The 19,211-nt window shown below is 33.5% G+C and overlaps 1 protein-coding gene across 12 annotated transcripts in view; it reads left to right on the forward strand.

Moving 5' to 3' along the window:
- Dysc (whirlin protein dyschronic) overlaps window positions 1–18,990 on the forward strand; it is a 66,891-nt gene extending 47,901 nt beyond the window's left edge. For 9 of the 12 annotated variants that reach the window (XM_072907348.1, XM_072907347.1, XM_072907349.1 and 6 more), the window contains 4 exons: window positions 7,776–8,006; window positions 13,579–13,884; window positions 14,640–14,718; window positions 15,523–18,990. In XM_072907348.1, the coding sequence (XP_072763449.1) occupies window positions 7,776–8,006; window positions 13,579–13,884; window positions 14,640–14,718; window positions 15,523–15,665 (759 nt within the window). In that variant the 3' untranslated portion in view covers window positions 15,666–18,990. The remainder of the gene's footprint in view (window positions 1–7,775; window positions 8,007–13,578; window positions 13,885–14,639; window positions 14,719–15,522) is intronic. The other 3 variants (XM_072907353.1, XM_072907354.1, XM_072907357.1) reach the window with 1 other exon arrangement.
- The last annotated feature ends 221 nt before the right edge of the window (window positions 18,991–19,211 follow it).

Raw genomic sequence — 19,211 nt, forward strand, 5'->3', positions numbered from 1 at the left:
CAATAAAATTTAATTTTTAAATTTAGCTCAAAGTAAATTTTATCTCTTTTAGCGGAATTTAAATTAAATCATTATAAAATATATAATTAAAAAGATTTAAATATATTAAATATCTCTATAATAAAAAAATATTCAAATATATATTATTTGACAGAAAATTCCTTTTAAATCCCACGAAACTTTGAAAGATTCGCTCGACAAAGCGACAGAAAGTTCGATGATATTTCGAAGATTATTCGTCCTCGAGAGGGTTCTCTTCGTGGCAGACGAGTACAAAGGTGGCGAAAAAGATATACAGAAGTACTCCGCGCTTTCTCTTTCTCTCTCTCTCTCTCTCTCTCTCTCTCTCTTTTATATTTCTCTCTTTCTTTCTTTCTCGTCGAAACCCCGGAGCGGAATCAGTCAGAGCTTGTCCTGGATCGCCTGGCGCAGCTCCTCAGTGGCCTTGGCCACATCCTGACTCTGTCGATGTGAGTGCATCTCCGATCGCACCGAGTGCTGCACCGACGAGTTGGACCGTCGCACGGAATTGCCGCTGCCAAACTTAGGCCGCGGGATCCGCACGCGTTGAACGTCACTCAGCCACGACTCCATGGCTTCCCTTTCCTGGGAAGAAAACAATCACGGCGATCAGCGCGACTAGATGGTCGCGATTAGAATCGATTCGAGTCGAGAGGAGAATCTGAATTTGTGTTTGAGTTAAGGGGATCCAAAATTATCGACAGAACATGAATTACAGATTTTGAAAATCTCTTCTTTGGCTGACAAGGATTGATAAATCACGGGGGCTAATAATTTCATATAAAAATGATAAAAAATTAAAAGATGACACAATTTATATCATAACAATATTTATTTAATGTAAAAAGTTCTACGGTATGTTCGTGCAAGAAAATATAGCGTCCGCGTTTGGAATAACAGAATATTAGTAAACTTTTGAAAATGACTTTAGAAGCCTAGTAAAAAAGATTTCCAAAATCTATGAAAAAATTACTTTCGTGTATCTGTGAGTGTGCGAGATTGAAACACAAACTCACGTTAGACGTCATTTCTAAAAGTTCACAAATATTTCTTCATGCAATTCCTAGCAGAAACCTATCTAATTTTGTGTGTATAAATTGCAAAACTTTTATATTAAGCTTTTGAATTTTGATCGATAATATAGAACAGCTTTTGGATCCCCTTAAGCTAAGAAATGGAAGTGAGAATACACTAATGGCTTTTGCACATGTAAAGGATTTTTATAAATACATTCCAAGCGCTGCAAGTTGTTCGAAGTTTTAACATTTCCGTGAAGAAAGCAATGATGTTCGTATTGATTAGCAACGATTAGGAAATCGATTAGAACTTGTCGGAAATAGCTAAGGAATTGAAAAGAGGACAGGATTCTTTTGGAAGAAAGTATAATGATGGATTTATGAAATTTGCAGTAATTTAGGGAATCAATTAGAAGAATTGAAATTTGTTAAAACTAAATTGATAAGTGTTTAAAGTGAGATAGAGAACTGAGTTTTCGCTAAAAAGAAAGCAACGATGCGCGTTCGTTACGTTAATGATTGCAGTTTAGACTCTGTAAACTCTAGAGTATGTGTATCTTTTACAATTTATAAACTTTACGTGTGTATATTAAAATATAATATCTGTACATATATAATCAGTAAAATATGTTTGTAATCTCTTAGGATTTTTATACAAATATTAATTTAAATATTTAATATCATTCTAACTCTAATTTAAAATATAAAAAATTTATAAAATACAGAGAGAAAGAGAGAAGCATTTTTTTTCTCTTTATCAACAATCTTTCCCATAACTCTATATCAATCTATCTCCAATCTTGAACGATAAAGTTTTGCGAATACTATCCTATAGATAGATATCTAAAATTGAAGATTTTATAAATGTGTCTATGAAGATTGAAAAGACGTATAGCTTTATAAAGTAAGAAGAATAACTCGAGATCTAAGATTTTACAGTATTATGCATACATTTGATCGCGAAAATGACTTGAGAATAAGAAAAAACACAGTGCGATTCTGCAAAAAAAAATAGTCCGAATAAAATGATTTTTTTTTAGATATGTGATAACAAATATAATAATAATAATAATTTAAATATCCATACTTTGAAAAATAGTTATTATTATTAATTATTGACTTTCATTGATTTACTTCGACAAATAAAGTCTATTGTAATCTCTAAGCATATTTTCAATATTTCATACGTTAGAGAGAGAGAGAGAGAGAGAGAGAGAGAGAGTGCGGAAGTTTTCTACATCAACACGTTCTAAAATAGTAGAATTTATTTTTAAACGATTTCACGCTTCGAGAATTTATATTTCAGGATCACGCAATTAGAATATTTCTCGCAAAAGCAAATGTAGAATCTAACAGGTTTTACGACGAATCTCTATTATCGACTACCGTTCGCTGCGTGTATACACGTGCACCTGCGTATGTGCACACAGGATTATTATCGGCCCGCCTTCGCTCTGCTTAATGATCTCACCGCAGTTAGGTTTCATCAAGCGCGACGCGGTTTCCTAATCGAAACGGCGTAATTACACACGAAATGCGAACCAGAGCTTCTCGCCATTGTGCAACATTTTAGATAATAATTGAACATAATAAATATATAGAAAGAGTCCAATTGTCTGTCCAGTGCATTTTATAAGAAATGTTGAAAAAAATCTTTAAAAATACTCTTTTCTATATTTTCGATAATTTTATCGACATGTTATCGCGAAAATGTAAACAATTTTATAGCATTAATAATCATGTGTGTTTCAAATAATTCATTAAATTAATATTTAAATATTGGAAAATAAATAATTTTGTTTTTTTCTTGAAAAAGACAAAAAATTTAGAAATTAAAAATATTTCCAAGAAAATGAGATTCCGACTCTCTTGTCTCGCCTAGTAATTTTTCTTGCAACTAAAACCGGTAAATCCATGTTATTCCTTTAATAGCAGAAGTTATCTAGATGTGCCAGTTATCTTGTTTCAGTCGACGGGACACATTCACCGAGCACTAAGTGATAAATCAACCGATATGTCGACAAAACTGGATTTGCCCGGTGTTCATGGCTTGGTGAATTATCGCCATTATCATCCCACTTTCGAAATCTGCATTATTTAAACGCAGCGCATTTTTACGCAAGCGAGCCATGTTTTGCTCCGAAAAAATCACCGTGCCACGACAATGCTAGACGATTCGTTTGCATTTTCGAAGGCCGCGTAGAAAAACAAACGCGGAAACGTGATTTACATCACCGCAAATGTAACGTCACCATGAAATATCGATCGTTTAATTCATGCAGAACATTTTTCCGTAGGTGAAAAAAATATTTTTTACATATTTCTATCGGAGTTCTCTCGTTTAATACAAAGGATATTTGTAAAATATAAAATGTGAAAAATAGTGAAAGAAAAACACACACACGTAGAATTACGGACGCGATAAAAAAAAAAAGTATCGATAAATAACAAGTAACATGACAGTAGAGTTTAAGTATTTACAGAGGGAAAGTTGGGAAATGCAAAAAGTTTGAAGTGACTTAGGATTTGTTACAAATAAGAAAGTGTCGATTATAAGAGTGTTTATGAATATTTAGGTGGTTGTGTGTATTTTCTAACGAATCCAATCTTTCCAAAGTTCAATCAAATCCTGATAAATACCTGATAACGAACCGCTTCGGAAGATTAAGATTCAATCGCGATCCACGAGGACCACAGTTTCTAAATTGCGCTCGTGAAACAGGAGAACGAAGTAATCGTGATCGAAATGATCGCGATCGGGAGAAACGTTTGATTCGCTGGTGGTTGCACGACTGATTCAGGAATCGGACATGAAGCGGTCTGGCTAACGCAGGTTTACGTTTACCTGCTCGAGAGAGTGAGTCAGTCCCGGAGCGAGAGAGAGAGAGAGAGCGAGAGAACACGTGGAGGGAGCCAGAGAGAACGAAAGAAAGAGAGGGAGATGATGAGAACGACAAATAAAAGGAACGAAGAAGGAAGAGGAACCATGACGAGGCGAGCAAGAAAAGGAGGATCGAATCGAAGATGCCAGAGAAGGGGGTAGAACAGGTAACAACAGGTGAGAGAGGATCAGGAGCGTAGGTGGCAGGACAGCAACTGAAGGCAAAGCACACTTCCGGGCCCAGAAATAGAAGAGTGCACCGATTATATTAAAGACTTTATAATTTTGTACGTCACAATATTTTGCTGTACAAATGCAAGAAATGAAAAAAAAAAAAAAAAAAAAAAAAAATAGATAATTCCAGAAAAGATGTTATACCTGCAAATCTGTTGCTTTCGGGCTCAAAAATCGCGGTTACATCCCTAAGACCGGCTTCGGCACAACGTTGCCAGATTGGCGGGTCATTTCGCGAATGTTACAGACAAGTTACATGTACAGTTCTCTTGAAAGATGGTATCCTCTCTTCAGGATTGCGCTATTGAGAGTCTGATAACAGGCGCATATCAGAGTGATCCGGCGGCTTCAGCGCGCAATTATTTAATTATTTCATTATTTAATTATTCAATGTCAATTACGCGACTTGAAAAATCGAGAGCCATTGTGCGCGAAAGAAAGGAAAATGTGGTGATAAGAAATGCATATGCATTGACATACACGTAGCTGATGATATAACGAAGGGGATTGCGTGACACGATGTTTTTTAACCTTTCATGCCGGATGTGACGAGATAAGCAGCGGTAATTATAAATAATCGGAAACATTTCCTCTCTTTCTCTCTCTCTCTCTCTCTCTCTCTCTCTCTCTCTCTCTCTCTCTCTTTCTTTTTTCCTTTCTTTTTTTTCATAATATGCTTTAATCTTGAGAAAATTTTGGCATGAATTATTTTTTAGTTATATTAGTTGGAAATAATATAGGATTGCAATGTATTTTAATGTATTAGAAAGATGTAATAATTTTTTTGGCTGTGTGTAATTTTTACCAGAGTAGAATTTAATGTGCAGAGTTAACGTGAGAATTATAATATGTATATGAATGCGTTAGAAGTTCATCGAACCTCCACGCATTACGTCAGTCTTCAAACCAGTTCGTGAGTGACACCTACGCATGGAGATCGACATGATCCATGTGCGTTCGCTACAGTCAACAAGATCGATAGGTGTGACCAATGACTTTTCTTATCTTTGTTTAAATGAGATTACCGATAATCGCTTATCGGTTAGATATTTTTACCGCTGCCTTCGCCATAATTTTCGCTCCCAAGAAAATTGCATTAAAAGTAAAAAAATTCTATACCTTTGTGTGTGTGTGTTTTTTTTCATTACTCAAAAATGATTTTCAAATTTATAGGAGGAAAAACTATCGATGAGAAATCAAAAAATCTAATAGTAGAAATAGAAACAATAATTTATTACATCTCAATTCATTAGCGCATGCTAGTTTGTTAATATCATTAAATTAATATAATTTAAAAAAATACATAACTAGCATGCTAATCAATTAAGAATAAATTCTTTTTGCAACAGTTGAATTTTAAATAACTGGCATTATTTGCTACGATTCCCGCGGATGACGAGAGGAACAGGAACAACCGGTTGTTCGACTACTCCAATTTTTCCAGAAACGAAACTTCTTAACCGCAGAATCTCTTTGAACGACGCGACAATTGACCTACATTCGTAAAATCGTAAAATATCGGTCTTCCTTCTCAGGTTCCAGTTCGGGGCCCTCCCGACGCCCCCCTTCCCCCCTCCGTTTTATTCTACGTGATCCCCGTACATAACGGAACGTCGTCCCGAAACTTTCTCCGACGTCGGCGGCGGACCCATTAATAACCGACAATGATTATTATTTCCTGCTGTTGCCTCGCCGACCGAGGTTACTAGGTGACCACGAATACGCGATTTGAATTTAGAACAACATCGACTAAGGTCGAGCCCGTAAAACTTTTATGATGATTGCTGGTATGATGGCGATATTAATTCTCAAAATATTATCTATTTTTATTTGACCGTTGCTTTTCTGGATATTTAAAATTCACGTTTTCAGATGATTTTAAACTTGATGAAAATCAAACGAGGATACTTAACAATTTTTCCTTTCAATTGCAAATTGTTTAAAAATATTTGACAAGAGACATCAGTCTCTTTTCATGGCAAAGAAGCGACTTTAAAATTATAAAACTGTTAACGTTTAAAGTCTTACATCGAAATATGATTTTACTAATTTAAAAAAAAATTATATTTTTAATATATTTAAAACAATTTCCTTTCTTTGGATTACATCAGGTACAGAAAAATTTTGATTAATCGAAAACTAAAATACTTGACTTTTTAAGCAAAAAAAAAAAAGGTAATATAAATGTAATATAAATATTTGACATCAGTCTCTTTTCATGGCAAAGAAGCGACTTTAAAATTATAAAACTGTTAACGTTTAAAGTCTTACATCGAAATATGATTTTACTAATTTAAAAAAAAATTATATTTTTAATATATTTAAAACAATTTCCTTTCTTTGGATTATATCAGGTACAGAAAAATTTTGATTAATCGCAAACTAAAATACTTGACTTTTTAAGCAAAAAAAAAAGGTAATATAAATGTATACATCTTTCACAATTTTTTTAGACAAGTAGTCACGTTAATAATTATGTATAAAAAACTTTTCATCCTCTCTGTCTTGATTTCGTCTTTTGTTAATGTCAGATCGTCAGATGTAATAATTGTTTGCGGAAATTACAGATTGATGTAACTAACAATAAGACAACACTACGAAAGACGATTTTTGTATCATATAACTGGTTTCATACGATCTTGGGTAGTTAGACTGACGTGCTCCAGTTAAGATGGCAACAATCAGACCTACCTGCGCGCCGTTACGCGTCCTCGCGCAAAACCATCATAAACGCTAATATGTCGATCATGTAAGTCCCATAATCGCTCCCAAGAGCGAGACCGTCCGATATGGAGCTTTCTAAGTATCGTTTTTCTCGCATGGTCATAATTCTTTCGAGAGAACACTGGTAAACCGAGTGTTACAAGCTCGTTTTACTATAATGCGCGACGAAATAAATCTTTGAGAGAAATTTAAAAGCAGATACATTGCTCCAAATATATAGAAATATGACAGAAGTTGAAAAAAAAAAACACAACTTTATTGTGAACAATTACTGTGGCTGCCCGATAAAGACGGAAAGTTTGATCTTAGAACAAGAAATTAGCCCAACAATTAAGTAAAATTAAAGATAATGCAAGTAAGAAAGATTAAACTAGAAGCAGAAGTAATTCCTTTATAGTATTGTTCCTGATTATGTTATTACTTGTAATTTCAAAGAGCAAGAATATAACACAATCAAGCTTATTTAAGAATTAAAGATACAATATAGGGGTGTCGAAAAAGAAAAAAAAAAAACGTATCAACCTCACATTTCGATTAGAATAATAAAATATAATTTTAAAATTTTATTGCAAGCTAAAGGAAGGACAAAATATAATTCTATCACAGATTTAATTAATTAATTAATTAACTTGAACAACAATTCTGAAATTTGTATACAAAATCAATATTATGGCGCAGGAATGTTTCTTATATTTAAGGGGTTGGTACGTCTGATCTATGAAACCTTTTACACATCATTTTCCTGAAATACTCACCCTCATTTATCTCAATTCCGACGTTCGCACCTGCATCGTCCGCAATGTTCGCGTGCGCATGTAAATTAAGCAGCATATAAGGGGTGGTAGCGGGTGCTAACATGAAGCATTTCCGGTTGTGTTACGCGCGAACGTGCGGCGCAGGAAAGCGACGGGTGTTGCGAGGGTAGCGACGCCGAGATGATCGGTAACGGGAGACGGGGCGCCGGCGAGAGGGATCGCGATTTGGAGGAGGATGACGAGCTCGAAAGCAGGGAGGAGAGGAGCTCGGAGAGTGGAGGAGGAGGTGGTGGGGGTTTCGGTGGTTGGAGGTCCCACTTGCTCGGTGGGCTAACGCAACGCGTCAAATCCTGGTACTGGGGCGCCAGGCCCCTCGTAAGTTTTCCTATCCAGAGAACACAATTTCTTTCTTTCTTTCTCTCTCTCTCTCTCTCTCTCTCTCTCTCTCTCTCTCTCTCTCTTTTTCTTTTTCTCTCAGACACGCACGATTTTATTCTCTTGTTTCTTTCTTCTTCTTTTGTCGTTTCTTTTATCTTCATGCTCTCCGTCGCTATTTGACATTTTGCACTGTCTCGCGGAAGGATAAGAGGACAAGGGCATTTTTTTGGGGGAAATATATCAGAAGAGAAATCCAACTAGTCTGAATTCAAAATTAAGTTTGGCAAAGATCTTCTCAACTTCTTATTGTTATATCCTACATGACATACTATTTTAATTTTATTTCTTTTTAAATCTTATTTATTTAATATTCAACAGAATAGTCGGTTAATTTTTTAATTTAGATTGTTATAGTTTTAGTTTGATAATCTGTAATCATTTTGTCGTTATTCTAAATTATTATGAAACTTTACTGTTTTAATCCTTTTAGTCCTAAATTTATTTTTATTTTTACATAATATTTTATATTATATATATATATATATATAATATATATATATATATATATAATATATATATATATATATATATACAATTTTTATTTTATTCTTTCCAATTTAACTTTAACTTCTAATACTGATTATAATTTCCAATTTTACTTCAAGATTTATTTCTTTAGAAATATGTAATCCATTCTCTTTGTAGACATCCTTCAAAGGTCAAAAACATGAATGCGACATCAATTCGATAATCAAACATGCCTCGATCAAAAGAACAGGGTGTAATCAGTGCTACGAGTAGCGATTTTCATGTCGGGGCGAGGAAACGCGGAGAACTCGTTCCATCCGGATCTCGCCGGAAGCGTCGATAACATCTCGACGAAAAATTACAATGCAAGGCGAAATCGTAATCGAGTCCATCGCGCAATTGCTTAACGTATTCAATATGACATCATAATAGAAAGAGAAATTATTATCGTAACTTATTTCCGGATATTTTATTTTATTTAAATAAGAAATATATATATATATATATATATATATATATATATATTATATATATATATATATATATTACATGTTCCCTCTAATATTCTTTTATCATTTACGATCTCTAAAATATCAAAAAGGTTATTTTTTTATCATTTGATTTTTATCGACATTTGTTTGTTTATTTAGTTAAAATGAATTTTTATTTTTGAAAAAACTATCACTAAATTATGATCCGCGCATATATAGTGAAATTTCAAGTTTTCATTTTTATACGAACAATCGCGTCATATATATATATATATATATTTACAATCAAATTGTGAATTATAATGAGATATAATTGACAAAAAAAAAAGAGGAAAGAGAAAATGGAACTGCAGCGCACAGTAATAAAGTTTCACAATAAAACTCGCATTATTGAAGCAACGAGACATCGTAAACTTCCGGCGAGGTCGTGGTTGCATCTGTCGCGCTTGAAATATCCGGGTTGCAAAATGATATGGGAAAAATAATAATTCGCGAGCGACATAAAAACTTAAACGGATAAGAAATACAATTAATTGATAATTGAATATTTTAATCGTACGATAAACGAAAAATAATTAGAAAACCAAGCTTATCGATAGATTTATTCAACATCTTTCGTGGATAATCGTAATAATGACTAAAAAGAGAATTAAATTACGCAAAATAAATGACGTAGATAAACGCGATAAAGTGCGACGCGAAAATTAATGTTCGATTCGAGCGATTAGAAACATTCGCTCACTTAGGCATGAATTCTCTTTCCTAATTAAATTTTTCCTTCTCTTTTTCTCTCTCTTTTTCTTTCTCATATACATAAACACACACACATACACATCATACGATCAAGTGTCCTTGTGCTCCTAGAGCTAGCGAGATTAGTCGACATAGCGTTAGGTGTTGTACGTGTTTTTTATCTTAGATGTCTTGCACATGCTACTTTTTACGATTTGTCCTTAAGCACGATCACCATTTTATAATATTATACGTATATACAGAGCGTCTCACCTGCCTTATGTCTCGAATTATAATCATAGATTCGGACGAATTTCAAGCTAATTTTCCTCTCGTAGAAATTTCAAGAAAACTCCAATTAAAGTGTAAACTCAGCAAATGCAGAAATTAATAAGAGATTAAATGAAAGGAATTATCTCCGTAGCAAACGGTAAGAATAATAATATATAACCTGCTTCTTAAATCTAATAAATTTTACGCCTTTTTTCTTCTGCATAATTTCTGTTCCCTTTTAATAACACAGTTTTATTTAATTACTTAATTGCTACAAAATGGCGAGAATAGAAAATCGCGATGTGGAATAATAATGCCCCCTCTTACCATGAAATCTTTTGCTAAACAAAATAGTTATTCTCAACTTCAGCAGAGTCCGTGGTTGAAATTTGATTGGATGAGACTTTCTATATATACACATATATTATATTATACATACGGGCACGGGGATGTATATGCGCTATATATATTCACATAGATGTCTTGGCATGCACGATCACTTTACTCACATGAAAAACAGAGAAGAAATTTCATGATTTAATTAAACGGAAATCTTGCAAGATAGTTGTTGTTTTTAACGGTCTTAACTGCTTCAATAATTAATCGATAGAGATGCTGGAAAGATTCTTTAGCAGCTTATGGATATAAAAATAAACAATTTCTGCAATTCATGCGAAAGAACTTGATCTTAAATTAAAGAGAAACATTAAAAGAAAAAACAAAAAAACAAAAAAAGAAAAAGATAAAAATTAATTACATCAGACTACATCCGGTGAGAGGAATTCTATTTAACTCGTGATTAATCTATCTTAACGAACTTTTCTAGTTAATACATAATGTGATAAGATAAAAACTTTTGCAAAATAAGTTTCCTTGCGTAAATTCGAAAATCAAGGGTGGAACGCGTTAAAGGGAAAGAGAAACTTTCGGAAAAATCGTGCAAATCATCATGTGGCAAGAACAGGACTTATTTTGTCCCGATGTGTGTGCACGCGTGCGTGCGTACGTATTCGCACTGCGCTTGAGCATACTTTCACCATTTTCGCTTTACGTTTCTCTCGAGGAAACAAGACGATCTAATTAACTCGGTCTTTACATCCTTCGGCCGTGAACTCGACAAATTAGATAACTGATAAGAGATGTAAAGTTAGTTAATTATTTTTTTCCTACAATGTTGCTAATTATTATTACTACTAGTTATTATTATACACTTTGATTTAGCATAGAAATGTAATAATTTTAGTAATTGATTACTAGCATAATCAAAATTTGATTTTAGAGTAATTAAAATTTAATCAATTTTTTCTTTTTCATAGAACACACACATTAATCCAATAGGGAATTGAAGTTTAACTCCAATAGGAAAGGCTACCTTCTTATTATAATTTACTGAGTAACTTAATGAAAGATTAGGCGATTTTACTTATGTAGTGTAATAATTTTTTTAACCAAGAATCGATCATTATCGCTCCAACTGCATGAGTGTCGAGTGGTAGTTATATAAAAAAAAAAAAAAAAGTTCGATAAATGTAGCTTAAAAAAATGATTGAAATCTTTTCTATTACATCTTCTAATATGCTTTTTTATATCAATATGACATTAGCTATAAAATAAATTTATATTACGTACGTATAATATATAATAATATAATTTATTTTATATTTCTTAACAATATATATTTTCTATTATCACATCCATTTTTCTCCTGTCGATTTAAATTCTCCCGTCTGTAGTCGAGTAATCTTGAAGACGTACGATGATGAAATAGAAAAGATACATATATATATATATATATATATATATATATATTGTTCTTACAATTAGCGGAGTGACAGATTAGTCGTACACTGAGTCAGTCTATTAGTTAGCCAGTATCGTTGCTAAAAAGTGTCGCGATTGAAAATACATATCTCTGCTATCGATGTGTCGTTTATGCTGCGCAATCAAACGACGAAAGCCGGTCCGTACAGAATCAATCGGTGCCCCGATGGGCGAGGACAGGTATAGAGCGACAATTAGCCGTGTGATAACGACAACATCACCGCCACCACACCACAACTACCACTCTCTCTATCTCTCCGAGCACCACCAACACCCAACTGCTACCAGCCTGCCATCAGCAAGCATGACTCAATTTTTCGATATATACATATATACATACATACATGTATATATGTGTATATATATATATATATATATATACTTGTGTGATCTATATATACGTATACATATATTATATACATATTGATATGTATAGCAGTACACGCGTATGTGTACATTATATGTTTGCGCGTCAGTACATACATATAATTTCACATACATGCACATAGATGATGTAATATTGCACGCAAGGAAAAGCGAAACGGAACAATGGAGTCGAATAAAATGCAAGAAAAACGGATATAATTATGTCAAAAAGGACTTTTCAAACTATATATTATATTTTCCCATTTCTCTCGATTATTAAATTCCTTCCAATCGAATTCAAAAATTGCGAGAAAATTAAAACCTTCTCGCAATTTCAATCAATTGTTACTATTATAAAATATTATCTTCTTTGTTTTTTTTTTTTTTTTTTTTTTTTTTTAATTGAAATCTTACTATATTTAAATTATAGAATAAAAATAGATACTTTCACTATCACTGATTAAAATATCACTTTCCATTTCTTCACGATTGTTTTTTTTATTTAATGTCCACAGCACGCTAGATAAGGCATGCGAAATGAGAAAGTATCGAGAGGATAGAATTGGAATGCACCACGAATATATGCATCCCGTTTCAAATACACTTCTCTCTATCAGCTTCCGATCAACACTTTCGCATTTTACAATCGGAATTAGTGTTTCGCGGAGGAATGTGCTTTGAAACTACGAGTGTTCGAGAATTACGGCGCGTTTCGGGCGCCTTTACAGATATTTGTATATTTCGTACCGGAAGCTACGTGAGGACTACCAGAACGCTCTTCCATTGCAGCGTGCACGCGAATACGCTAGCATAAGCCTTTTTTTTAGCTCATATGTGCTATCATCGTGCGCGCGTGTGTATGTGTGCATTGAGATAATTTTTTCGGATACGCTGCAGCAGCCATGTGCGATTTATTTTAAATGGTCACATATAAATCTGTCTATTTTTAAGTAAAATTATCTAAATTATATACGATTAGACAATCTATAATCATTAATTATTATTATAATTTAAATCATTATAAAATTTAAAATTTAAAATAATTGTTTATAAATTATTTTATTTTTTCTTAAATATATTTAATATATATATATGATTACTTAAAAAAATTAATAATTTAAAAATTCAAAAAAAAAAAGAATTGAGCTTTTATTATCTTAGACTTACTTATGGAATTATAATTTGATAAAAAAATTTAGAAATTCGAGAGTCTACATAATTTCTATCATTTAGACCTTGAAAATGCAAGTGTCAATCAATCAATTAATTAATTAATTTCCGGTTGCTGACGCGAATCTGACGCGGAACGGTCCGGTGCTCGATTATCGCCGTTCGAATACAAACCATATCCGTTGCAGGAGCTCGCGCACAAGCTCTCGCGGAGCTTTGACATGCAGGAAGCACAGCTGCTGGAGGAGGGCGGTTCCGGCGGCGGGCCCGCCGGAAGTGGAACTGCGGGGGGCCCGCCGCGGCGGCATCATAGTGTGCAACGACTGACCCGCAGCGAGATGTCCGAACGACGGGAGGAGGACGGTGCCCTAGTAGTGCCCGATCATCAGGGCAACCTGCGCATCACCGTGAAAAAGACTAAATCGATTCTGGGCATCGCCATTGAAGGCGGCGCCAATACCAAGCACCCACTGCCCCGGATCATCAACATACACGTGAGTCTCTTTCGAAAAATTACCGGTTAAAAGTAGAAGAATATTAATTTGGAAGAAGATTCGAAGCAAAAGTGGAAAAGTGTTGAAATCTAGAGATGTTATATTAGAGAGGAATTAAGTCATTAGAAGGAGAGAGAGATTATTAGGTCAGAGATCAAGTTGGAGGAAAATTCAAGAAATATCGAGTTAGAAGAAGAAAGTTGGGGAATGTGTTGAGCTGATGGAAATTAAAACAACATTAAGGCTAGATATATTAACATAAAGCTAATAATAATCTGGATATTATCATTATTTCTGTTTCATCTAGATAAATGGATATGTATAAATGGATAGTACGTTTTATCTCTCTTTGAGTTTATTATAAATTTCAATTCTTAATTATTCAATGAGATTTAATAACGGAAATTTCAAATAATATTCTGCACAAAAAAATGTTATATACACTCTTGAGATTAAAAAAGTGCATGCCTTACAAATCGTGCATTCTATATAAATAATTATGCGTAGTACATTAATGATGTTAATAATAATGAATATTTCACAAATCTTTTTAATAAAATCAATTACGTTAAAATATTATCTCATATATTACGTTCATTATATCAGGTACACTCGATTTAAAGTGAAGTTCGGCTCCATCGAAACGCACGATTAATAATCTGCGTCGGGCAAATTTATTGCCGGCGCCATTTACGATGACATAAACAATATTATACCATAAATGTGACTAAGCATCCTGTGATAATTTGTTGCAGGACAATGGAGCAGCTTATGAGGCTGGCGGCCTCGAAGTCGGCCAACTTATCCTTGAAGTCGATGGTCAGAAAGTTGAAGGTAATATCAACAAGATGAATATTTTATATTTTTCATAGTTTGCTAATTTTCTATTATTTTTTATCATTATTTCTAAATATTCCAGGATTAAAGTTTCAAAGAAAAAATAATAAATTCGTTTTCCCCAACAATAATAATTAGCTAAACAATTAATAATTATAAAATTGAAGAACTTGTAGGGTAAACTAGGGTATGATGGCCATACGGAAAAGATGGCCGTACGGCTGTAATTTTTTCAATAATCGCTACATAGTGAGCTTTTTTAATCATTATCAAAGATAATCGATATTTACAGTAGTTTACGTGCGTACATTGTTCGAAGTAACGATATTATGAATCTTATATCATATTTTTACTTTTGACTACCTGCAAAGTTTTTCATTTGTTCACTAAAAACTGTTACAACGTCGAATAAATTACAGTTAAGCTATATCGTAATCGACGTTAGGCATATTATAAAGATATGTAAATTGTTATATAATTTTCGTTTTCACTATTTTTTTTATAAATATTATGGTCATCTTTTCCTTAAAAGTTTAGTAAGATGGCCAATGGCCTTATGTTGCACTATTTTGATAATATAAAATTTCTTAAATTTATTAAATATTTTTTGCTTTCAATTTCGATAATATTACGTAATGTAAGCTTCAGTGAAGATAATATGTCATTCATTATTAAAAAATAAAAATAAAAGTATATTTTTTGCATTTTAAAAAACTATCCAGCCATTCATCCGGCCATCTTGCCCGAGTTTACCCTACTAAATTTAATTTTGAGCAACGATTAATCGCGCATCATTTGCAGGACTCCATCACCAAGAGGTCGCGCGGCTGATCGCCGAATCGTTCGCCCGTCGCGATCGCAACGAGATTGAGTTTCTGGTGGTGGAGGCGAAGAAAAGCAACTTGGAGCCGAAGCCGACGGCGCTCATATTTCTGGAAGCGTAGCAGGAATCTCCCACCTCCGAGCCGGAACCACCGTAGCTCAGTCTGACCAAAGCTCGGCCAGCGGCGATCTAGACTCGAGACTTAAAATCGAATCGAGATCGAAAGACACTAGTCACAAGTGTCCCGAAGAGAGATTTAAGACCTTGAGAGGTCTCTTCAGACTCTCCATTCGGATTGCCGAGCTGTGTCGATTAGCTGCTAATTGATTAACCTGGCCCTGGTGGTGGGAATTCTACTTTAATTCACGAAGCGACATTTCGCGAGGAGAGAAGAGGGCGGAGGAGGTCTGGACCGGCGTTGCCAGATTCTGATGATGTCTCGATAATTCTTTGGAAGGCCGTTTGGAAAACCCGGAAGCAAGACGAGAAATCCTGGAAAGGTTCCTGGCCAGTCGTGTACTCGCTCGGACTTTTCTGCCCTCGCGATTGACGGAAGATCGCGCGAAGAAGAAGTTACCTTACCGTGTAAATACATACCGCTATTGTACATATTCTTACAACAGACAGTTCGATAGAAGAATAGTCATATACATCACGAGGGGAACTGGTGAACTCCGAGGATTCCCGGCAACGCCGGTCCCGATCTCGCGATCGGAAACTAATTCACCAATCAATTGCGCGATCATCGTCGCGATGCAGCTCGAAACGCGAGAGTGCATTGGTGATTTTTCGCAAGACGACCTCGAAGAGACGAAAGAAGAAAGGATGAAAGATCATATATATATATATATATATATATATTATTTTTCATGGTCATTTCGAGGATTAAAAATAGCGGAGGATCGTGCAATGTGCCAAACTAACTAACGCAAGCCGTATATTAATAAAGCTATATAATCGATAAGAGATTGATTTGGAGAAAAAGGAAGTGGGAGAAGAATAACTTTCGAAGAAACGCGTGAAGAGCAAAAATATACAAGAAAAATGCAACGAGGGAGAGTGCGGACCTACATGCTCATAGTGTAGTTGCGTGAACGATTACCTCACAGATACACTCATAGACAACATATACGTATACACATACACACACGCACACACATATACACAACATTCACTTTTAACACGAATATTATAATCGCGCGAGATCCGAGTTCCGACGACGCAAATTTCGTGTCGAACCGAGATCAATAATCGTGACGTTGATTATATATATAATTATGAGAGTTATGGCAGACAGTTGTATCCAAAAGATAGAAGGATGCAAGTCCTGTTTCGAGAAAAGTTTAAAATTATGTATATTATGTATAAACTTGAAATTTTATACTAAATAATACAATTAAGTATATAAGCTGAAAAAATTGAATTACGTTAAATTAAATATCAATAAAATAGATATAAAATTCGTGCTTTCAACTTGAAAAATCTTTTTCTTAAAAAAAAAAAAAAAAAAAAAAAAAAAAAGAAAAAAGAAAAAAAAAAGAAAGAAAGATATTGCATTAAGATTTTTTTAGCTCTCAACTTTGTATATATTATTTCTGATAATTCTGGACTCGCTTCTTTTTGCTTCTTGGATACAATTTAGTTAATCAAGATTCTCGTTAATTCGAGTGATTAGGTGTCATTCGGCTGGTTCTCGAAATCGCGCCTAATAACGCTTATTGTTACTAGTCTGTTAAATGTTACTGTATAGATTAACGTTGATGTAGTTGATAGACGTTGATTCGTCGCTAGGACGTTACGCGTTGTTCGTTTATTGCGTTGTCAGTTGTGTGTTAGAGAATCTCTCCCCTCTCGGGTGCGTGATATATTCGCGATGAACGAATATACAGTTTAATCGAATTATCTCGGCGTAATTTTTCACATTAAAATTGATTGAAATCGAATACAGAGCAAGACATATTCTCATCAAATAAATACAACTATTTGATGGGATTAACCTAGTTTTAATTTTCCTATTAAGATATCTATATTTTCAAATTACTATTCTCTCTAATTTGATTTTTAATATTGGTGACTAAAAAATTGAGTTGCTAATAAAAGTAAAAATTGAATTAATAATTAAGTAAAATGAAAGGAAAAAAGACAAGCCATTTTTGTACATCTTGTATACGCGAGACAGATATATCGCGATCCGAGAAAGGGTTAATAATAATAATAATATTTTTTTTGACTGTCGAGTACAGCCGAAATACGTCGATGATCGTCGATGATCGTCGATGATCGAAACGGAATTAACGACGATCTTGATCGAGATCGAAATGATTGTTACATTGCGGACGTTGTTAAGGCTTAAAAGAAATATATTACTCACGTACACACTATGTACACACATATTTATATACATGTACATATAAGTATTATGGTATGAAAACTACCGTAGTGGAATTGCAAATCGTACCTATCTACTAGGCGTCTCAAGCGTCTCGCGCCGAAAGGAAAATAATTTAAAGATAAAAAGAAAATTTTAAAAAATAATAAAAGCGTACGTACGCGCGGTATTTTCAAAGAGAAACTATAAGAAATTAGAGATGCATACAACATAGTAAAGGCCTGATCGAGTTCGAGTTCAAACCAAGAGAAATCGCGGACAATCCTGCGCAACGAAGAATCTCGGGAAAAGTTCCTCGACAATTTATTATATTTTTACGATCCTAGGAAAACTCTGCATTTAAAATGAAAAAAAAAAAAAATATCTTTTATATTTTATTTTTATATTTAAGCACGCATACTTTAAATACTTTCAACATTGTTATTATGGATTTTTGTGTGAATTTCACTTATTTATAATTGAGAAAACGAAAGAGATAAAATTACTAGAAAGAAATCCATTATATCTTTTTTTTTCTTTTATTACTATGAGTTATTAATAATACATACATGTGACAAATTAAAGTCTGCCTCTTTTTCCTGAAATCAGAAAAATGTATCCGAGCAACAAGATGCTATAAATGCATTTTATTGTCGCGAATGTGCATTAGTCTGAGGAAGTAGATATAAATCACGAAATAATACGAATAACTGAATCTCGAAGATATAAAAAAAACTTACAAGTATTATGTTCATATAGCAAATAGCGTAAATGATAAAGAGAAAATCCGTTGGTAATGAAATATGTATTTTAATACGATAATTGCTCATCTAACAGAAAACAACTCGATCGTCTGCGATTTCTCCGATTAAAACAAAAATAAAAATAAAAAGTTAAAACTGTAGATTATACGCGTGCGAGCAATTGTGCTGTTGTACGAATGCCAAATCGAGCCACGAGCAAAGCAAAGGGAAATACTTAATTACAGTATCTAGGCAATTAATCTCTTGACACATGACATACACACAATTACATGTATATTATACATATAAATTCTATACATTTTTTCGCAATCAAATTTGTTTATAAACTATAATTAGAGTTTTCATTATTTTTGTGTGTTTCATAAATATATATAATAAATATATATATAAATATATATAATCAATTAAAGATTTAAATTAAACTAAATACACAAAATTTGAGATAAAAGATTTGAAATTTTTTTATTATACATAATTAATTCAAGTCATCAATTTCGCATAAAAGCTTTTTTTGTTCTTATATTGTAATAAATTT

Source organism: Anoplolepis gracilipes, chromosome 15 (genome assembly GCF_047496725.1).
Source record: "Anoplolepis gracilipes chromosome 15, ASM4749672v1, whole genome shotgun sequence".
NCBI lineage: Eukaryota > Metazoa > Arthropoda > Insecta > Hymenoptera > Formicidae > Anoplolepis > Anoplolepis gracilipes.